The following is a 24,193-nucleotide window of genomic DNA, read 5'->3' as shown; positions in this document are numbered from 1 at the left end:
CTCATTTTAACTCATTATTTTCTAAATTATGAACAAACCTCTACCTTATGTTATATCAGCAAGAATCAAAGAGCAAGTAGGAAGTCAGCCTCTAATGAATACTTTCCACATGCCAGGTACTTTGATGAGAACATTGCACACATTTAAACTATTTAACCTTGTTGTGAATGTTATCTGTTCTCTATCTATTTTATAGATTAAAAAAGTGAAGATTCAGAGAAGGTGATTAATGTGTATAAAACAACATAACAAAACGTGCTCATACCAGAATATAAACTCTTATTTATTAAAAATCAAACCTCAGCCTTTTCCAAAAGGCACTATACTGTCTCATAACACTAAAAAGCAAATAAAAATGAAGCACTGTCCACCTAATGAGTAGGAAAAGGACTCGTATCCAATATGCCTCTGGATCTTTGGCTTTCACATATTTTTCCCTACTTTACAAGTCATATTTTTCAATATTACTTATAATAAACTTATTATAATGAAAATTTACATGAATGATTGCATCGCTATATTATTAATTCCACAAGTAAGTACCAAGTTATTATGATACAATAATGTTGGAATTAGCTTCATAGACCAGCAAGGCTTCCTTTGTTTTTCCGTAAGTTTCCTTGAATGCAATAATAGCAAAAGCTCTGATTCAAATCCAGTAAAGAGTCAAACCAGCAGAGCAAGGGTCAAAGAGCTTGGCTTTCATTTACACAGCTCTGAAGTAATTTCTACAAAACATCTTCCTTTTTTGTTTCTTAATATCTAATCCCAAATTAAAATGTGGCATAAATGATGATGATAACCCCTATTCGAATAAAACAGTAGGGCTGCACATCACTTTCCTCTTCCAGGTGTACTTATTTGGTGTCTAGTGGTCAGAAACCTGCAATAAAGAGTAGTCTTCAGGCTGTCTCCCGGGACAGACAGATACACATTGTCATTCACCATCTTTGTTGGGCATTGTGAAATCCTTATTGAAGAAATGCACCTAAGGAAACTCCAAAAAGATGTCTCATATGTAAAGTCAACTCTACACAAAATAATCAAGTGAGAAAGAACAAATAGTTGGTTTCTGACTCTCACTTTCTTATTTGTTCAATGAGGGATGATCAATTTATGTACCTCATGGGACTTAAAATGAGCACCAAATCATAAGGAATGTGCCAGCATTTGTCTTAGGACTTTTCCTTGTCTCTGAGACTAAATACTGGACAGTTGCAATTTAAAAGAGTGGTTTAGTTTGGTCATAGTTTCAGAGGTCTCAGTCTACACCTACTTAGCTGACCCCAGAAAAGAAACAGCACAGTAGAAGAGCTTGGTGGAGGGGACATCATGGGGACCACAAAGCAGAGAGGGAAGGGGGAAGTGGAGAGGAAGACATACTTTGCCAGGTCACACCCCCTCTCCGAACCAGGCCTCATCTCCTAACAGCACATTCAGCTACTGAGCTCACCAGTGGATGAATCTACTAAGAAATAGCATGCCCCCTTAAGCCAATCACCTGCCAAAGGCCCCACCTCTGAACACACGAGACTTCTAGGGGGCATTACTGAACCACAGCACAACAGCATTGCACCTGGAACTCAAAACACATCAGATACTATTATTAATTACGTATGGCTTGCATTATTTAAAAATATTTCATTGGATAGCCTTTGTGGCACATGATACATCTGGAAGTTTGTAAATGATTCAGAGGAAACTAATAATAGTTTTGTATAATATTGACACAGATATACAGTTTAGGTCGATGCTGCTGAGAAATATGAAGTATCTGTAGGTTGTTTGTTTATTTGTTTCTAGCATACGCAGCCAGTGGCTCTGCCAGAGCTTTCATTTAGTTGCTAAAATGCAGTGACAGATAACTGAGACCAGGGACTCTTTGCTCACAATCACTGCTCACGTGGGCTGAAGTTCAGTGCGTCCAATGAATTGGCCCCTTTCACTATATTAAACTGAATCTCATCCTAGTGATCCTAATTTTATGTGCTTCTGGATTTAAGGTTCAGCACAGCAACTGAACCCATCTATCAGTCATTCTTTCCGAGAAGGATGACTCATTGCTAACAGTGTCAGAAGTCTGAACCACTAAAATTTACAGATAAAATTGATTGTTAAATGCCAAAAATGAATCCAAAAACCCGCATAAGTAGCTATGCGAAGTACAGATGTGGCTGTGCATTTTTATGTATGTGACTGTCGTAATCACAGACATAATCAATCAGCCACTAGTGAATTCTAGGTGCCGCCTGCCAGGGACTGAGGACAGAGCAGCTGGCCAGGAGGGAGTAATGGTCTGTGCTCTTGTTCCATTTAACCCGCTCTCCTTGGCAATTACTGTCACCCAGTTTTAGGGTTTTAGGCTAACACTTCAAAGACTCTTCTTTTAAACATCTGTAATCAGCTGTCTTCACAGCCCAAATGGCAAAGCTTTTATTCCTGGACGCCGAGAAAGAATTCTTTGGAGGTATATCAAATCCATTGAATCAGAAAAGCATAACAATTAACTTCAAAAGCACTATATGTATGCCATGCACAAAACATAGTTGTACAATTACATATTTTACAATGAGATACAACCTGTGTCATCAGTAAATCATTACTAAAATGACCTGCACCTGAGAAATGAGTCCTTCTTGCTAAGTGTGTTAGTCATTAAGTCACTTGCTAAGGATTTTCAGTTCTTGAATTTGTGAGTAAATGATAGGGTTGCACTTCTCTGTCTCATCAAATTTAGACACATCAGTGTGGCATCCTTTCAACAAGATAATGTGATCGGAGGAGAGGTTCTGTCACATCCAGCAGCAGCTTTGAGTGACAACATACACCTGCCCACATGTAACCCCGGCACCCTGATAATGATGAAAAATTATTTAGATGGTGGAAGACCATCTGATTGAGACGTTTTGTGACAATGACGTGTAGGAGAGACCATCCTTATGCGCCAGTCTAATTTCAGTGTGTAATGGTGGATCAGGGGCAAAGGAGGTGAGAGTGAAGTAAACCTAGACATCTGCAGTGTAAACCACTTCAAAGACGGATACACTTAGCAACAGCAAGGAGGTCTTTAACTCTATAAAAACTAAGAGCCAGCCTAGAAGAATGGGGTCAAAGGCCCCATCGAAGGTTAGTGAGGAAAATGCTAAGCAGCTTCTTCTTCATAAAAGTATGACTGTACACATTTACTTTTTCTCATTTTCATGTAAAAGGATACAAATAAAGTATTATAAGAGAAAGGAAGAAACCATTGTTTCAAGCCTAAAACTCGAAGACAGATGACTCAGTCCAGCGTTTGGGCATCTGAATCAAGAGTATAAGATGAAACATAGATAGTGAGACAAAACCAAATCTGAATACATTTTTAGGATTTTTTAAATTTATATTTCACAAGTTCTCCAGTTGATTCTTTCACATTGCTACTGAGGAAAAAAAATCTTGTTTTAGGGCCAGAGAAGCCTGCAAAGTAAAGCTCAGGTATGTTTTGCTTAAGCAGCAAAACATTTTGTTTGTTTTGATTTGAGTAAGTTAGTTAGCCATTCAAAATTTTTTAACTTCCCATAAGAAAACCAAGATTTCCAATGGCTATTCTAATTTTTTTAATTGGGATAGCTGCCAACTGTGATTTTGAAACATTCATGGGGCAAAATTCAGGTTAAACTTACTCCCCTTTACATAAGGAACACATTCACCAGGGCTTCCGTGTGGGTAACACTGAACTCTCTCCTTCTGGTGTTCTGCCTGGGGAGTTCCCATGTACTCATTCTTGAATTCCTTGCTACATGCACAGGATTATACTCCAGGAATTTCGGGGAGGGAAGCCTTTAAAGAACATTTAGTAAAAGAGTTATATAATGAAATGTGATTAAAAAGAACTCTGATGATATGAAAGGAAGAAAAGGCTAGACCAACTTATTTGATGACAACAATATGCAATATAACAACCATTGTTAAATTCCTACTACCATTTTTGTTTTTGTTTTTGTTTTTTTTTTGGTACCAGGAATCAAACTCAGGATTTTGAGCTTGCCAGGCAGGTGCTTGTGCCACTGAGCTATATCCCTGGCATCTATACTATCTTGATTAGTGAAACTTTGTTTCATTTCTAATGTTTTTTTATTATTTTTTTATTCTTTTTAATTGTTGGATCAATTTTTTTTTTTGTCTTTTTGAGACAGGGTGTCACTATAGAGTTCAGGCTGGCCTTGAACTCACTTTGTAGCCAAGGCTGGTCTTGAACTTGCAATGATCCTCCTGCCTCAGCCTTCTACGTGCTGGGATTACAAGGGTGCACCACATCTGGCTGTTTGATCAATTTTGCATTCTTACATCTGGTAATCTGAGTAACCTCATTGAAGATAACAATACATAACAACTATTGTTAACTTCCTATCACCTTGTTTTGAAATTCTGTATTGTTTTTATTGTTTTCGTGTTGTTTTGTCTTGTTTTGGTTGTTGTTATTTTATTTTTACTCTTTAAAATAAAAAAATTTAAAAAGAAGGGTTAGGTTTACACACTCAAAAGTTTCTTGTGAGCAACAGAATATTCATTGGCAAGGTATAATTTGACTAGGGAATATAGGCTGGATGAAATCTTTAGTGAAATGTAAACTTGTTTTAACAGGGAAAGCTGGAGCCCACCATCCAGAAATTACTGTCGTCTGGAATTTCATATATTTTCAGATCTGCCATTTTCAAGAAAGAAGACGCATTTTTTTCTGGAAATACTCTGATTTCTAAATGTATCAAATTAATTATTTAAAAACAAGGAAGGCAAATAAAGCAGGTTGATACCTGTGGATTAGAGGCTAGAAGGATTAGAGTTAGGAGACAGAAGTAAAGGGGATTTAATCAAATTATTCTCAGCTACTTTTTTAGCTCTTGCAGCTTGACAGATACTGATAGCATTAACCATGCAAGAGAAACATAGAATGAAATGCAGTTTCAAGTGACAAAATTACAAATTTACTATGTAGAGGCTGCGCTTGAGAAATTAAGGTACAAAAGGAGATGGGTCACTGTTTGTCTATTCATCTATTCAACAAATACTATAATTACTATATATCTCCTAGGAACGTACATGGTGCTATGGATAGACCAAGAGTTAAGAAGCAAGAAATTTCTATCTTTAAAGATTTTGAAGTCACAAAACAGAATATGAGAGTTATGCAAAATATAGTAAAAAGTGATTTACTATGAGGGTTAGAAGATACTCACATAAAGCTGCTAGAAAGTAGTAATAACTAAGTTTCAACTTGAAGAAAAGAAAATGTCTTTCCAGTAGAAACAATAGCATGTCCAAGAAAGGGCCCACCGGCTAGGGAAGCCAGATGAAATACAAAATAAAAACTGAAATGAGGTCAGAAAGCCTGGACCACCACAAAAGCAAACAGTGAAGAGTACTACAGTTGAGGGCTGAAACGTGAACTGAGGCCAGCAGCTGTCTGACCTACTTTATGTACTGGGCTCCATCCTGAAAGGCATGGGCGCTCATACATTGGCACTCCTCTAGGAGATCGATGAGCACTTTGCTAAGATAACATATGAACCAGGGTTTGAAAGTTTTCAATTAAGTACATAAAAGTTAATGTTTGAGGTTATGGACTGAGTGAAAATTCCTCTAGAAAATCATTAAAGAGAAAAGTAAGAGTTAAAAGTACACAACTCTGAGGCAGAGCCACACTTGACAAGAGAGAAGATAATGCAGAACCATAGAAAGAAAACAGGTGAAGGAGGATAGAGAGACAGCAGGGACAGTGGTGGGTTTCAGGAGGAAGTAGACCCAGACTGTCAGACACATCCAAGAAATTCAAGAGGATAGCATGGAAAAGATGTTACTGTTCACATCATAGATGGACGAAAGTGTCTAGAGTAGGTGTGTAGAGTGTGTAGAGTAAGATTTAGAAACAAACTGTAGTAAACATAAACTTGATATATTGATTAATATGTTATTTTAGCAATCACTTCCTTCATCAAATTTGATTCAATTTTAAGAGAAGCTCTTCATTCAAATCTTCATTCAGTGGGAGTGTTCAGTTTTGTACAAACTTAATTGCTAAAAGCCAGAAAACTAAAGCAGCCTTTGTGCACATCCAGGACAGATTTTAGAGGCTGAGAAGCTTGATCCTTCCTGCCTGTATTCAGCAGCATGCTCTGACTCGCTATTTTTCTGCAATGAAGAAAAAGATTGGTTTTAGATTTCTGTTCCAAGAGCCTTATTTTCTACCCTACTTATTTCGAAACAAGCCACAAGAAAGACAGCAGGAATTTTAGATGGAAGGGGCACTGCAGGTCATTGACCACAAGCATCTCATTGTTATATTTGGGAAACAGGTACAGATATTAGCTTGACAAAGTTCACATGCCTGTAATAAAAAGAAATCCAGTTACATGGGCGATTTTTTGCTTTTAATTCTTGTACACTACTTTTACATCACAGCCTCCTTTGATCAAAATAAAGCTCTCCAGATTTATAATCTAATCTTTGTCAAATGTTCTATAATATTGTGTTTTAAAAATCACTTTATATCTCACCAAAAATATCTTGAAACATCTGTAAAAGAACATAAACTCACTTAAAGAGCTTTATTATTTTTCTACCCTCCCTGTGTGGGAAGGTCTTCTTTACCATAATAATACCATATTCAGAATTAAATTAATTTTTGTAATCCATTATTTCTGCAAGTTTGGGTTACAATCTTCATGTCAAGTTTACTCACCTACAAATAGTTAATAACAATGTCAAACAAATTTTTTATTACACCACACACTACTATAGCATTTTCTGAGATTAGTTTTATTTTTTAATATATACAGATTATTCATGGTGTGATATAGTTAAAATGTACTCATGGTTAAATAAACAAATTATATTTAATATTATGTATTATATCTACATAAATTAATGGTCAGTCTAATTGTAACCAGCAATTTTACAAAAGCCTATCACTTGGAATAAATGCATTTATGTTTGTACTCTGTCGAAAATAGAGTATAATCACTACTAACTTTTAGGAACAGAAATTATGAATGCCTAATTGTCAGAAAAAGCTTGGTATAATATTAATAATAATAATATTTAATGAGGATGTACGGAGTTGCTTCTTTTCTTTGCATCATATTCATTAAGAATGCCTCTGGGATTTGTAACACAAGGCAGCCTTAGCAGAGAACGTCCTTGCTGCTCGAAATGTGGCCCAAGGACCAGCACCACTGGCACCACCAAGGGGCTTGTTAGCATGCAGCACCCTGAGCTCGAAGTACATATCCTGAGTCAAAATGCATTTAGCAATCACCGCCCAGGTGACTCATGCACACACTGTACAGAGGAGGAAACTGAGACATACAGAAATTTAGCAATGTTTCCGTCATAGCATGAGTAGGTACGGCAGACATCGCCAGTAGCGTACTGATTATCCAACACATCCTCTTTCTTTCTAATAAAACTATAATTTTATATAAGCCAGAAATGTATCCAGCCCAAAGTAAGACACTCATCCTTCCAGTTGTGTCCCTAGCTGGAAACCACTAAGAGATAAAGGTGGAAATCAGCAGCCAGTGTTGGGAAGTCTTATTTTCTGATAAAAGGAAAAGGTCTGTTTGGTGGGACTCTCTGCTTTTATTCAAACCTAATCATGGACAAGGTAGTTGCAGCTGCAGTAGAAATCTTGGGATCAAGAGATTACAAAAATAAGAATAGAAATAAACACTAAAGATGAAAAAGTCAAATGTTTGTGGGTTTTATCCCATCATTTAATAAGAAGCAATACTAAGAGCCCCTTATCTCTAGACATTTTCTTTAGGAGAAAATGTGAACATGGATCAAGTCACCATAGATGAATTTTTTGTTACCATTCCTACTCGATGAAGGCTACCATGATATCCTTCCTTCACCTATATTTGAGTATCTTATTCCAATGAGAGACAGAAAAATTTCCTCGGTTTCCCACTGGCATTAAATGTGCAGTATAGGCAGACACTCAAGAGTATTATAACTTCTAATAAAGTCTCTGAGAAAAGCCTATAAGTGTCACATCACCCTCTCTAAGTGGGAGAGGGGAATTATAGAGATGACAGGGCACGAAACTGTTCCCTGAAGGGAAAAATTTTGATGAAGAGACATTTGCTTTCTGCCTCACTAACTTTCATATCCACTCACTTAAACATGCACCTGCCTACTTTCTTTATCTGTTGATAGATTTTGTTTAACATCCAAGCTGTTCAAAGACAGTGGCAATAAAGGCTGAAATCACAGCTGCCCCCTGCAACCGGTGGCAGTCAGAAATCTGAGTGAGAGATGCCTGTATTGAAAGCTGTCACCAAAACTGACAAAGACCAGACTGGATGTGATAACAGCTGATGGAGGGAGAGTGACAATGGCAAGCAGCATTAGTTTAACAGGGCCGTCTCCACCTCCTGGAAAGTCTCCATCCTGAGTCAGCAAGTGGATCCCATGGGCCTCCATCACCCTGCATTTCACAGATAGCAATGCAAAGCCCCAGTGACCCTCCCTGCCATCAATTTGGTGGCAGCCAAAAATACCTCTGAGAACCCTTCAGACTATCCGGCAAGTTAAAAGGAATGGAAGCTGAAAAGGAATTCTGCTGCTGCCACAATATTCTCCTCACTACCACGACTGCTTCATTCTCACTGTGAAGAATCCAGACACGGCTTATTCTGATGTATGTATTTGAAGTCAATCTTTCATACTTCATCTATTTTAAATAGTGATATACTTTGCCATAAACATTATGAATAATGGGGTTCTTTATACAGATTTCTTGCTACTAAGCCAACACTACTCCAAATGATAAAAGGGTGATCAGTTTTGATTTTTAGGCATGAAGGGACTTAATTATTGTCTTACTAAAACTCTGACTACTTCCTTAAAAGTGACCCAATATTATTTGCTCTCATAACATTTTCCCACCTAACTCCACTCCATTTAGTTTCTTACTATAATAAAATTGTTCTTATGAGAATCTATTGGAGAATTCTTTTCCTATTCTCCCAAGCGTAATCATCAGCTTCACATTTTTTGCTTCGACAATTACCCTTACATGCCCCAGATAACTAATTAAATCTATCTTCCTCCCATATTCCCCTCTACTCCACCTAAACACCAGTCTTACAATTCTATTTTCTCTTAATTAAGACTTTCTGTCTTCATATGCAAATTTTAATCTTCCTTATAAACCTGGCTGGCATTTTAGTCCACTAAGTCATTTCTTGAGGATTTCAGGAGTTTCCATAAATAATCACCACCATAACAATGAATTCCTTTCATTGAGCAGAATTCTCTGACTATGGTTGACTTGCTTAATTCCATTGTAACAAACTTCTAAAATATTTGTATAATTAAACAATTTGGACTTTCTAACTCCAAAAACTTGGCTAGTAATCTACTATCTTTTGCTTCAAATTTTTAAATCTTCTCCTGCATAATGAAAAGTAAACAGGAAGCTTGCATCACTTTTTTAAAGTCTCCCATAACATCTGTCTTTCTCCTCCGAACTACTCTTCCAACTCAAGGTTAGAGTTCTCTGTTCTCAAAAGCATTAACACACACCTTTCCGAAAGAACCTGATCCTATTTCTGCTTCAAGGAAGGCTACCCGATACCTAATAAAACAAGTTAGGTACCACTACAAAATACAATCAAAATGGTATCAGGAAACATTTATAATTTTTACCCTTGCTTCCACCTTCCTTAATTTTGTGATTTAATTATAGGCCTCTACTCATAGCTAGAAACCATTTTACTTCTCATTATATCACATTCCTGAAAGGGTCATAATATTTATTAGACTTAATCAAATATCTCCACAAATAGTTGAAAACAGACTTATCTTATTGACATATTGCATGAATATTACTATGAATGTCATATGCATAGCTATTAAGAAAAAGAAAAACTTACATTTTATTATTTTTAAAAACAAATTAGTTATATCCTAACTAAATATAACCTCTAAAAACAGTAAAATTCCTACATAGAAGGAATGATGCCACGTATGTTTCTGGGAATGTTTCATCTATTTCAGTACAAATTTGCTGACATTCTGAATGTTAGCAAAGATATTAATAAAAAAATGCTCTTAGGTTGCTAGTTTTTGAGTTGTGTGAAATGATGTTTTAAATACTGAAATAAATCAGAAGGAATGCAAAGAACATGAAATAAAGTTAATTCATATCTCACATTAAGATGGAAATGAATCATTATCTACATGCTATTTTCTGAATTTAAAAAATTGTAAATTAAATATACAAAGATGTCAAAATTACAACCTAATGGTAATTATTTAAAATGCAAAATCAAATGGAAAATTTACAGAATCTCTAGCTCATGATAAACTGATATTCCTAATTTAGTAAGCTTCTGTATGATATTCTTTATAATTATTAATTTTATTCTTATCAGACTTTATTTATACATGATAAGAGATGTATCTCAAGGAATGAGGGCTTTTCAAGTTCAAAACATGTTTCTGAAATTCTGAGTTGTGTCAAAATATTAAAAATTTTAAAACTTATTATACTTTATATTATTCGCTATATTATTTTTCAATTTTATAGTGGATGTGTACTTATTACTTCCTTAAATGAAACTCAAAATAAATTAAGATAAGATAGAGATAAAAGATAACTCAAGACTACCCAGAATTGTAACTGAAATGCTGCTTCTATTAAGAACAACCTCAGTGCCCCATTCCAGACCCAGAATGCCTTGCTCCCTGGGCGTTCTCTCTTCTGTGGAAGCCATTATTCTCAGCCTGGAAGCAAATGTACTAGAAACAACTCTTCCATTTCTGATAAAAGACTCATTTCAATGAAGAAAGTACAGAATAATTATACTTATTCTTAATTAAGAAGTGAAAGAACAAATTGATGTCTACGACACATAAAAGAAAGAAAGTGCCAAAATATGGTGTGATATGAATTTATATATAGACTGTGTTGTTCAGCACAGTATTTTCAGCATTTAAACTAATACTCAGCCAGTCTTCAACCTTTCATAAGAAGTATTTTAATGACTAAATTTTATCTATAGACAGCTGGATTAATAGCTACAGACAGCATGATTAACTTCAGTTATATGTTCTGAACAAAAGGGTTATTTTATTTATTTGTTTATTTATTTTTACATATCTATATTTCTCTGCACAGAGCATGTGTGACAATGATTTGAGTTATTCTGATAATGATACTGGGCTTGTCTTATTTGTCCTCAGAAGCACATTATCCTCTGAAGAACAGCACCATACCTTTGTATCGTCCAGCACTCCTGGCACATCATATGCCTTCAATACATGCATGTTTAGGAGAAGATACTAGAATAATTTCACTTGATTCATCCCATATTAATAAAATGAGCAGTAAAGAATAGCTGACCAGGCAAGCTGTTCATCTGGACATCTCCACAGCCAATATCAATTTGTACAACATGATCAAGCTATAGTGAGGCTGGGGACGTAGCTCAGGGGCACAAGCACCTGCCAGGCAAGTGGAAGGTCCTGAGTTCAATTCCCAGTACCAAGAAACAAAAGAAAAAAATCAAGCTATAGTAATACAAAGAACAAAAAAATAAACCATATGGATTGGCCAGGCCTCTCTTTCTGTTCACCCACTGTGGATTAAAGGGGCTGTATGACAGGTGGTTGTAGCAGGGGACTCACTGCTCCTGAGTTTAGGTGCTGGATGAAAAAATTCAGAGAGGGTTCTTTGCACTTTAAAGAGCCAAAAATAGCAGTCTCTCAAGATTATCTCAGAGATCAATACCTTTCCAGCAATAATGGATGAAGCAACAGACAGCAGCTAACCAAAAATTTTCATGGTGAAGACAAAGCCCAAGTGCTAGCTAAACCGTGAGTATTATTTCCTGAGTCATGCACTTGAATGATGTTACCTTTAGTTCTGCCTAAGGTTTGCTCTATGGGGAGAGCTACCATCTAATCCAATTCAAGTCAGTGCTGTCTCACTCAATCCACCTTTCCTATAAAATAATCACAAGCTATATATTCAATTAAAACAACAAGCTGAGAAAGAGATCTGCCAAACTCCCTCAATCTAGCCATTTCTGAAGACGTCTCTGTTGGTACAATTTTGCAGCAGGGAATAAGCTACCAATACTCAGTTTCCCTGAGGTGACAGAAATGCTAAGACATTTGCTGGTTATGCACTGAAGTAATGAAAAGTATCTCAAAATTTATATGAAACATAACCAAACCTCCAACTCAACCTAGCACACACTGTAATGAAGCCCCTCAGTGTACTATTTTTATGCCAGATGACAGGAGTAGGGAAGCACCTCAAAAAGTTGGAGGAACTGACTTTGAGAACCATGTGGGGCTGAGAACATAGCTCAGTGGCGCAAGCACCTGCCTGGGAAGCGCAAGGACCTGCGTTTGATTCCTGGTACCAAAAGAAAACTATGTGTAGGGTTACCCTGGCACCCCTCTGCAGGCAGCTTGAGGTTTCTGCTTTCTGTGTGTCATGTGTCATGCTGACTGAATAAATTAATTAATTAATTGATATCAGCGATATACACTTTTATCAAATGTTATGTATCCACCTATGTGAAATCTCCCCAATTTATTTCCATTTTCGCATGCATTTAATCTCAAAAACAGTATTCTTTATGAACTTTAGACAGGCTCAAGTGAATGTATCTTGTGCAGAACATGAAAAAGCACTGAAATCTTGTGGCTACCTTATTCTTTTCTACTACACAGGCACTGTTAGATCGAGGACTCTGAGTCAGATGATAAGGAGACTAGAGTCTCAGCTGCCTAATGCTTCTGCAAAACCATCAGCACTAAAAGCAGCTTCCTAAATGTGGAGAATGTCTAACGTCATATCTCTTCAGAAACCAGAGCCCCTGACATTTTCAGTTTACCCTGCATCCATCTGAAATTAGAAATATTTGCTAACCCACCTCAACTACTACTCATCTTGCAACCCAACCTTCCTCTATCTTCCTGCCACCTCCTCAATTCTACATATTTGCAATTTAAGCAATTCTGGGTGTTTTTTCTCCCTCTGGATGTCTTTAGCACCTCTCACCTTTAAGGCGGCTATGATGCTATCCTCCATGCTTGAAAGGCCCAGTGTTTGCCTTTAACGTACTTGGTACACCCTGGTGAGGCTGATGGAAATGTTTTCAATTTTATGTACTCTATAATAATCATCAGTGTCCTATAGCGATGTCCTTTTGTGTCCTTTTATTGAGTATTTGCTTAATGAGAAAACTCATTTTCATGACTTGATGACTCTAAATTGCTCTACGACAACAATCCTGTATAACAATAAATTTGTCATCTTTCATTTGTTTTTTTGTTTGTTTGGTTTGTTTTGATACATTGTGTAGACCTACAAAGGTTTATCTTCAAAATGAGACTGAATGAATAGGGAGCACATAAATGTCTTCTTTCTTTAAAAGTATATTATACATGCTCCAAATTTATCTTTTAAATCACAGGTTTTATACACTAAGTATTATACTGGAGGTTGTCCTCTTTGGATTTTAGTAGAAATAATGGTAGGACCAACAACAATGGTAACAATATATCTACACTGATTAAATTTCTACTCACTTTGCCAGATACTGTACAAAAGATTTAGAAGTTAAAAAAACAAAATAAACAGCTAAAAAATCAATGTTATATATTTTGCTTCCATTTTACAAATAAAGAAACAAAATAAGAAGAAGTTGAATGGTACAATGGTGTGTAGTTAAAATAGTATGACAATGGAATTTAAAATCCAAAGCAGACATTGACCTTAGCCGTTACTTTATAAAGTAGTACAATACTCTTGTAAAGTCAAATGCCTTCTTAAGTTCTGAGAGAGACCATTCTTTTCTATATTAACTTTTGCAAATTGAATATCACATAATTTCATCTTATAAATTTGAGAGTAATGATGATATCATATATCACTCTACAGCCTAAAGATCAATATCCAAAAGTGAAGTGAAAGCTGGCCCTCAGACTCTAAGTGTATGATATAGTCTCACATTTTTCCTGGCTTTAGGCATAAAGCTGATTCATTGTGTCAGAGTATACAATAAGAAAACTGGAGAAAAACATTCTTTCTGTACAACTTCCTCAAAATAGCCTTTCAAAATGTATATAAGCATAGTTTTCAATCTAGATTTTCCAAACCAAATCTATAATTTAATATCAAGTTTTATCATTTCTAGCAGTTATCACTGTAGAACCCTGCTGACATTAGATGTCATAAATATATGAGGCTTGTCTACACATTCCTTAAAATTGGTCCAAAAAGCAAATATTGCTTCTTTTTCCAATTAATAATTTGAAAGTCTCTATAGAAAAGTAGATTCCCATGGGTGTTCTCTGAAATTGTTAGTTCCAATAATTCACTTGAAGACAAAGCAAAACTTGATTTATTCATTAGCTGAGCCTAATTTCAATGTATGGCTCTGGCAGATCAAATTTCAAGGCAGGTATGGTAGATCAGATTTCATTTCAGGTTTCCAATTTCACAAGAAAGTAAATCTAGCAAAAGTATAAGACACACCAAAACTTCCTTGATGTTTTTCAAAATACTACCTCCTAAGATGACATTTTCCCTGCAGAAATCTCCTTATTCTTCCTAACAATATTAGTATTTATCAATTTTACACACTTAAGGATTTCAATTTATTAATTTTAATTTATCTCTGTAAGACAAAAATAGGATATAGTCTACCTTCCCATTTCATAGATGATAAATTCAACTACAAGTGGGACAAATGAATCACATAAAATCACACATTTAGAATCATACCTAATGCAAGTCAGGAGATTGAGTAATAGGTTGAATAATTTTTCCAGTTCATCAAAAAGTCAGCCAAAAATATGATGATGTTAATATTGAAAGGCAAATTTGGTAATTAAATTATAATTGTTTCATTGATTTCAAGGACAATGTGAGTTCTACAGCTGATTGTTTTCTTGCTGGCATACTAAAAAAATTAAGCAACGTAAAATTAATTGGATGTTCTAGATAGTTCTAAGAGATGGAGGAGCAAGCCATCATTAATAGCCAACTATTCCTGGTCGCATAGAACCTACATTTGCCTCAGAAAGAGACAAAGAAATAAACAATTAATACTGGTAATAGACAAGTAATCTTGTATCTTAAAAGAGGTAGATAAACAAAAAACAATGAAGCTGGATAAAAAGGGTCATGATTGCTGTGGATGGAGCAATGGTCCGTTTATTAGGTTGTCAGAATAAGCATGATTGAGAAAGGGAAATCACTAATGTCCTAGCAGAGGCGACATCCAGGGAAAGAGCCCCACAGATGATGTGTGTGTTCAGAGAACAGGAAGGAAGCCAATGTGACTGCGGCAGTGTTGGCCAGCAAGGGAGCTGTGTGAGGTGAGGTCAAAGAAAGAATGAGAAGACGGATCACGCAGGGCCTTGGAGATAACCACAAGAAACCCTATTTGGAGTGACTAAGGAAGCATTATGGGGTTCTGAGCAAATGAATGGTGTGGTCTAACTTAAATTTTTTAAAGGATCTATTATTAATCATCAAATATTTTAAAATTTTATAACCTGATATGTTATATAACCTTTGTCATACATCTGAATCCCAATATATTCTCTTTCCTTCAGAATAAAGTTTGATTCTCATTTTCCCTTACAAAATACCAAATTTCAGGATATCTAAGTAATTTCTTCAAGATATCTAGTAAGTAGTAGAACAGTGAAAGGAAAACAATAACAATTAAAAATGGTTTCCTCTTTCCTAGCTACTCATTAATGAAAATAACGACTGAGATGAATCATCCAGATAATCCATCAGTAGATGTTCATTTTGTTATATTAAAATGGAATTGAATTTGAACCCATTTTTCCCTTATTACTAAATTCTGGGACACAATAATAAAAGTAATTTCTTGAGATTTCTATTACATACCCACAGTCAGGCTAAGCATTTAGATGCAGAAGGTACTCACAGCAATTTAAATTTGCCACAGTGTATTTAAAAGTTTTTCAAAGCCTTTAATTTTATTTGTTAACTACTATATGACACTATGATAAATTCATTCTACATATTATATTTATCAAAATAATGAAATAGGAATCATCTTTTACAGATAACAAATCTCCATCAAGGGAAGCAAAGTATTATAATGTTATGTAACTGCTAGGCACAAGAGCTAGGACTTTACCTAGATCTCTACAATGCTAAGCCAGGTTCTCTTACTGAGCGACACTGCGCTTCTGCAGCATGATGCTCAACATATCACCTCAACATTCCCAATGAAAAGGTAATCCAGTCATGAGTAGTCCCATTTTCCAGGTGATTAGCTGGTCAAAGAAAAGTTAACCAGTCCACATTTATTTTATGGCCTCGATATGCAAATCAATATTTATCACAAATGATTTACGATGCAATATCTTGCCTCAGTGAGATCACAACCTTAGGAAGGTAAGAAAAGACATGTAAAATGTAATAAATAATACAAGATAAACATAGTAAGTCTCAGATGAGATAGAGAGCAAACAACTGCTGAAGGAATTCAACAGAGAGAAAACTGAATGTGGGTGTTTCTTTTCAGTTAAGAAAGAACTTTAATAAGAGGACTAGTGTTAAGATGGTTTCTACATGAAAGATATGTTTTCAATTAGCAGAAAGCAGGAAAAATAATCATTCCAGTTAGAGGAAATAATATGACCAAAGGTCAGAAAAACAGATGGGAATGGATTATGAAGAGAAAAACGAGAGATGTATTTGAAATGTAAAATAAGTGGGAGTTGATGTAAAGTGGGAAACAGGGAAGTAGTTTTCAAAAAATCTTATTACTTGGGGAAACTAAAGGAGGAGGAAAGGAGTGGATATATGTTGAGTTGCTGATATGGAACACAAGCTTTGTACATAGTACTTCGGTTTGTGTAATCCTCTCAGCAACCTTATATGGGATAAAGGTAAACATGCCATGGTCATTTTAAATCAAAGCAAACAGACGTCATGTAGTCAAAGCACAGCTTTGTGCATGTGGATGGAGCACAGCTCTAGTCAGTTTCTGTCTGCTGCCCAAGGCTACTTCCCTTCCACTGTTCTTCACCACCACCCTCCAAAAGCAATGGGAAGCCAGCAAAGGTATTTATTCAGGAAAAGTGAGTGCCATATGAAAATCAGTGTGAGACAAAAAGGCTAATGAAGCTATGAGATATTAACATACATTCAGTATCAGAGGATTGGAGAAGGAAGATAGTAAGCCAAGAAAGCCACTGAGTATATTACATAAGCTTAATGTGGAAGACTGTGGAAGCTTAATGTGGAAGAAATACGAAAAGGTCGATGGAAATACTCAAATCCTGAAACAGGTAAAGTAGTTTCTACTACTGAATCACATAAATCCAGAGGAAAAGATTTCTTCAAGAAAGGAAAGTGCAAGATCTAGATTGAATATTTGAAGACTCTGGACAGATTTTTTATTTCAAAATAACAAAATCTATGTAAAACTATCTGCTCTAGTGTAATACATAACTCACACCATCATCATAAATTATGACAGCGTGTTCCAGGCTTTCTTCTCTTACAGGGTTTTAACAACACTTCATTACCTCATCTGCTAGCATGGAGAGCATAGTTCATGCTCATTACACGTATTAATTACTAAGGAGATGTTCTGTTCCTTTTGACTTTTTCTTTTAGAACTTAGTGTACAGGAGGAAGCTAAATTTTCTATTAAAAATACAATGTGTCGTAGCTGTAACTTTATTCCTCCCTGAGACTTCTCTCTTAAAAGGTGTAGTAACACTCAAGGATTCAAGTCAAAAACTGAGCACAATTAAATAGCATACTATTTAACAACAAACTCTATGTCTTTTTACTCCTGGGCAATCCAAACTTATGATTTTCAAAGATACATAGTAGGTTGATAGACAGATAGATATAATTAACAACCACCTACCCTATATTTTTCAAAGGAATCATTTACATCAATATTCAGACATACAATCAGTATATATCCCTTTAGGCAATTTAGAATGGCAAAGTTGTCAAACCTGGCAATAACTAGGCCAACTGCATAAATCACTGATCAATATCAAGTGTTCACTCAACTAGTCTTAATGTTTATTAATTGTCAAACTAAATATCTTATGCTCACACATGTACATTTATTTTTTGCCTTTTTGAGAAAGGGTCTCACTATGCAGTTCAGGCTGGCCTTGAGCTCATTTTGTAGCCCAGGCTGGCCTTGAACTCACAATGATCCTCCTGTCTCAGCCTCCCAAGAGCTGGGATAACAGCCATGTGTCACCACACCCTGCTTCACATGTACATTTATAATATGTAGATCTTATAATTAAGATATTTAATTTAACAAATATCACACCTCCATATATTCATGTTAGAATTCATGAGTAACAATATTTTGACTAAGAATCCCTTCAGGAAATGCACACCTACACTACTTTTCACCTAACTTTAGCATTATCTAGCAATGTTAAAGGCTAAAAATTTAAGATATTAGCCTGCGCTAATTTCCCTTTGCTTCATGGATAATAACACACTTTTTTCTGAGTTGAAAAGGAGTCTTTAGTTCTGAAATCAAATGGTCCTACAACCCAGAAGTTTAGGCTTATAGCCAATGTACATCTACAATATCTTTGCAAGTTTCAAGGTAAACTTCTGTTATACTTCAGAAATGCAACTTTTCAAGTAAAAAGAGACATTATTATATAATTCTAAAAAGTGTATTTGTTGAAATACAATCCAGATATTCTTTTATTTTTATAAACCTTATGTTTGCATATCTTATATGAAAAGATATTTATAAAATATGATAAAAGTCAAAGATACTACACAAGTGTGTTTGCTCAATGTTACATTTCAACATACTCTAAAATTGAAAGACTTAGTCATTAGAAATAAAATAATTTGGAAACTATGCTTCAAAAGCATGTGCTCCATAGGACTTTGGACATTCTATAAAAGATATGTTAAATACATTATGTACGTGGAAAAAAGAATCAGATAACATTTATTAAATGTATCTTACTTTCTATTTTCTTTGATATTTAGTACATAGCAATGCATTGATGTACAAAATGTCTCCAAAGAAGAATACTAACCTTAACTTTTATAAAGTACTATTCTGTGAGAGTCTTTTTTTTTTTTTTTTTTTAAGGAAAAGTATTTTTACCTCCCAGGCCTGGTCTAAGCCGATTATCGTAACCATCCAGAAGTCTGTCTAGAATTCTCGTGAAGATGGTAATGTTATTTTTAGCCTCATCTTCTTGGATGTTAGCCAGGACCAACCTAAACAGATAATTTTACAAGCTGATATATACACAAATGTTTGCTTTGCAAGCACCAACATGCTCTTCTTCCTCTGAATTTAATGCTCCTTAAGCGCCTAGTACAACTCATTTTTCTCTTTCTTCATTTTTGTAAATGCCAGTATGTCCACGGGAGGAGACATGGGGTTGAAAATGAATACTAAACAACAGAGTATCAGAAGTTTGATGATGAAACCATTTAGTATTTCTAGACTTAGCATTCTTCATGGATAATTCTTTTTTCTAAAAGTCTGTTCTCAAGAATATATTATGAGCATGGATTATCACATGTAGAAATGATTGGTAATGTTATTTTATAGTTAGTACAAAAATCAAGGGTACTTGAAAATAATTCTTCAGTGTTCTGAATATTAATCAGCACATAAATTTCCTGCTGGAGTGTTCCCAATGTCTCTATCTTCCTCATAAATATCTTTCTGATTCTCTTTATTCTTGTGCTCTTTTAAACCAAGATTATTTCCTTACCTTGGGTATACCTCCACCCAATGGCCAAGTGCAATATAGACATCAGGGAAACTCCACTGGCTGTGTGCCAGCCTCCATGGCCAGGAGGGGGAGGTGGGCTCAGAAAGCCTCAGCAATACACACAGCTGCAGAAAGCCTAGCAGGCTGGTCCCTCTTGTCTAGTGTCAGAAGAGCAGTAAGGGGCCAGGTAAAGATTAATATCCCCAGCTACTCTATTCTTGATGAAAATTTTGTAGGAAGAATAGTCTTAAAATAGCGTGTTGAGAAACAGTGCTTTTGTCTATTATTTCTCCATCATAAAGCCAGAGACCTGATTTTGTGACGTCCAGCAATTTGCAGAAGCAACTGGATGTATAAAACAGAATGTCCCCTTTCATTGCCATTTATTTTCTCAGAATGATTCAGACATTTAAATTACTGGCACCAAAAAAGAATCATTTATATAATAGAATAAAATACTGGCATGAGCATTACTGGTCAAGTAAAGAACACAAACCTAGTAGAAAGACATTTAGTTAAGCATGAGGATTTTTAATCCTTTTTGATTGATCAGAGAGTGTTCCTGCCTCTCAAATCAAAGATCATAGGTAATTAAATTCTGATCAAAGTGTATTATATAAAATATCGTTAATAGAATCCATTTGCATTTAAATGAAAACAGAGCTAGTAGCTAAAATACTCATCACACATCAAAAATTGGTTATCAACTTTAAGCAAATATTATTCAAAGAATAAATATCAAGCACTAATATGAAAATAAAACATTTTCAAGTTATATAAGTAAATCAGTTCATACATTCTAAGCTCAAAAGTTTCCATACAACCTACTTAAGCTAATTTTTAAACAGATCACTGATAGTCACAAAGTTCTAATAAAGATTTTCACTCAATAATGTTTTAATCATATTCCATATTTGCTTTCTAAAGTTAATACTCAGATGTTAAATGAGTAGGTATTTTCCAGTCTGATGCAGTCTTTATAAATAGATTTTTAATTCCAGAAGACGCTTTCACACTTTATCAATACTTGAACATGAATATAAAAATTAAATGTAATTAAATGAAAAACATTTAAACAATGATTACAAAAGCATTTTTACAGAACTTGTGTATTAATTCCTTTCATATTGTAAAAATGTTAAATAAAAATCTCCACTGCAGTTAAAAAATCAGAAAAGACTACAACTAAGATGAACTTATTTAAAGCAATAAAAATTAATTTCATGTTTGTAGAGCATAGGCAAAAGAAAATTAGTTACACATTTGAAATAAGTTCTCCCTGGGACAGTAAGCATTTGAGTAATAAATGATCTCTAAATTAATAATATGAAAAGCTGATGAATGTGTCAGGTTTTTGTTTTATTTTGTGATTGTGAAGTTGTATACTACCTCCACCTAGAGGTGTAAGCCTCACATGTCATTTGGGGTTTCTATATTGACTAAAAGAGCCAAGACCGTTTTAAAAAGGCAAGAAAAAAAATTAAGTTACCACTCAAATCAGCTGGTACTTTTCTCTGTAACTTGAAAGAAAATTTGGCTTCATTACTGAATTTTAACATTCTGAGAAGTGCATAAAACTTAACCACTGTGATTCCACGTGGGAATTTGCCATTGAAAATAGAATCTTTCCTTCAGTGAATCTTTTTTGTATGAAAGATGCTTCTATTTACTTTTGTGTTTGATTGCTTAAAACCCAGAATCAGTGAAGTATTTTACAGTCTGCCACTTCCTGCTTCACTTTCCTGGTACAGTTCTTCAAAACACCCTGATTTGCACAAACCACAGCTGCACTGACAGCACCCAAAAACCACTACTTCACCCTGAATGAAAAGGACCAAACACCACTGAGTGTCTCACCTGGCTGGGTCCCACACCAAGAAAACAAGAAGGAGCGACTGCATGTTGGAGATGTTCGATTTCGTCTTCATCACCCCTCTTTGCAAAGCCATGGAAGAAAAACGACATATACTTAAAACTGTGTTCAGTCCCCCCCCGCCCCAAGTAATCCCAAAGAATGTGATTTCAGCTAAGAACTGAAGTTAAAACTACAAAAATGACTTCTTTGGATTAAGTATAGGGCATGATGATTAGAGACGGAGGATTCTTTCCTTCAATATGCCAAGATGACCAAATAATCAGACCTTTCGCTCTGCCAAGAACTCCCCCCAACCCCACCATCAACGAATGCTGTTTCGTGCACACATGAAATAACACCAGAGACACCAACCTGACAGAGGAGCTGGACACGGAAACCGGCTGAAGAACAGAGTGGAGAAGAGGAGAGACGAGTACCATACACCACAGCCCCCTCCACCAAGACCACCCCCGCAAGCACAGCGCGAACAGCCGGGGGCCCTCAGCTCACTTTCTCAATGATTATTCTTTTCATGACAGTGAATCGCGATCCTCACGTCTTTACTTCCTCCAGCATCAAACCAGATCAAAATCTCCCTGCCCATCCATGGTTGCCCAAGACCAGTCTTGGAGGCAGCCGGGTTCAGATCAACTGCTGCGAAACGACGCGTTTGACAGCTGTTCTGGAGCCAAGGACCACAATAAGCAAGGAGCCTGAGGCTCCGGCTCCACACAGCCAGCCAGGCAGCGGAGATCCGCGTGCAAAGTTGGAGACTATGAAAGATCCAGGCTAACGTGTGGCCAGGCAGGGGCTTGGATCTGACTGTAATAGTTGAAATACGCGTTGGGGATGACTATTGAGACGATTTTTTAAAGTGGCTGGGGAAGAGAGGAGCACCTGAACCTCCTCGATTACCGGGGAGCTCCCGGAGTGGGTAGGGGGCACGAGACATGCACGCGAGGCGCAGGCAGTGGGAACCAACGCGTGCGACCCTACCTTAAACAGCAAGCAGAATTCGACGTTTTCCTCTCTGAGCCCTGATCGTGAGGAGATGGGAAACTTGAGAGAGAGAGAGACAGAGAGACAGAGAGAGAGAGAGACAGAGAGAGACAGAGAGACAGAGAGAGAGAGAGAGAGAGAGAGAGAGAGAGACTGCAGCAGCAGCAGCCGAACCGCTAGGAGCGGTGCGTAGCGCTGGAGGAAGCTGGCGGGGAGCGCGAGGAGCGGGCGGCAGCGCGAGGAGTAGCAGGAGGCGAAGGCGTCCGTAGTGGCGGTGATGGGTGGAGGAGGAGGAGGAAGAGGAGGAGGGGGAAGAGGAGGAGGGGGAAGGATGGCAGGAGCCGGAGGAGGGGGGCGGAGGAGCGGTGCGCGCAAACGACGGCGGGCACGAGCCCGGAGCCTGGAGGAGGAGCCAGGCTGGGGAGAAGGACTAAAGAGGTTCCCAGGAAGACAGGAGGCCCCCAGCCCCCTCCCTCCTGGGTGAAGACCGCCTCCCTCCCGGCACCTGCAGCGGCGCAGCCCGGGGCGGCGTAGGGAGCCCCGGTGCGCTCGGAGCGCGGATTCCTGCGCCCACGCCGCGCGGGAGGAGCGGAGCCCACGAGATGCTGGTGCTGCTCCCCCGAGCCTCTGAGATTTCTGGGGGCTGCTGGCGCAGACGTGCGGAGCTGGGCATGTAACGTCCGTGAGTCTCCAGATTCCCAGGGCCGCGCCCGGCCAGCTGGCCCCAATATCCCCCTGCCGTACAGCGAGGAGGCTGCCCAGGAGCGGTGCCAGGGAACCACTCCCGCGGAGGGCGAGGAGACTAATCACGCCTTCACTTAGTCATCAGCGCAAACACGCAGGACCAAGTTGCGTGGAATCAGACGGCAGGAAGTTTCTTTGATTTCCTTAACCGTCTTGATATACCACTCATGCCTCCACACTCGTGCAGTCAGGACCAATTTCCCCTCAAAGCTCAGCGGACTGGAGACTTCCGTGAGGCTGTCGGTAAAGTCCATTTGCAGCTTGTACACCTTGAGAAACCTCCCCCTCACTTTCAGCAATCCCTTTCCCCAATCGCTTTTTCCAGACATTTTCCCTACTGAGTGATCAAACTCAATCAACAGCCCTGAAAAGTTTACATTACCCTCCGAACAAAAACGGACCTGCTAGGCTTCTACTACTGCAGCAGTTCATTTCCCAGGGGGCAAAATGTACAAAGTCTTGAGGTTTTCCCCCTTTAGGGCTTTTGCTTGTAAGAGACTTGTAATTCTAGTCCCACTGCTCGCTTTCAGCACCATGTTTTTGATCTGTGTGATTTCCCTTCTTTTTTATCTGAAGAGATAAAAAATCCAAACATGCAACCTGAGCCTTGAGCAAGACAAGAGAGAGAGAGAGAGAGGGAGAGGGAGAGGGAGAGGGAGAGGGGGAGGGGGGGAGGGGGAGAGAGAGAGAGAGAGAGAGAGAGAGAGAGAGAGAGGTTTTTCTTTTGTACTGCACATAAAACAGAATGTTATGCACATCCTACTAAGGCAGTGTTTGTCTCTTCCAGAAGTTGTTATAAACGGT

The 24,193-nt window shown here is 37.3% G+C and overlaps 1 protein-coding gene across 6 annotated transcripts in view; it reads right to left on the bottom strand.

Moving 5' to 3' along the window:
- Positions 1–23,426, bottom strand: part of Gabra2 (gamma-aminobutyric acid (GABA) A receptor, alpha 2) — a 134,388-nt gene extending 110,962 nt beyond the window's left edge. The window contains exons 1-3 of one of the 6 annotated variants that reach the window (XM_005391902.2): positions 23,151–23,426; positions 21,649–21,726; positions 19,170–19,285 (exon numbers count right to left, since the gene is read on the bottom strand). In XM_005391902.2, coding sequence (XP_005391959.1) covers positions 19,170–19,285; positions 21,649–21,719 — 187 coding nt within the window. In that variant the 5' untranslated portion in view covers positions 21,720–21,726; positions 23,151–23,426. The other 5 variants (XM_005391901.2, XM_005391903.1, XM_005391900.2 and 2 more) reach the window with 5 other exon arrangements.
- Between the last annotated feature and the right edge of the window lie 767 nt (positions 23,427–24,193).

This window comes from Chinchilla lanigera, unplaced genomic scaffold (genome assembly GCF_000276665.1).
Source record: "Chinchilla lanigera isolate Chin_1 unplaced genomic scaffold, ChiLan1.0 scaffold00042, whole genome shotgun sequence".
Taxonomy (NCBI): Eukaryota; Metazoa; Chordata; class Mammalia; order Rodentia; family Chinchillidae; genus Chinchilla; species Chinchilla lanigera.
The sequence above is the reverse complement of the archived record's forward strand: the minus strand, read 5'-3'. Positions and strand labels throughout refer to the sequence as shown.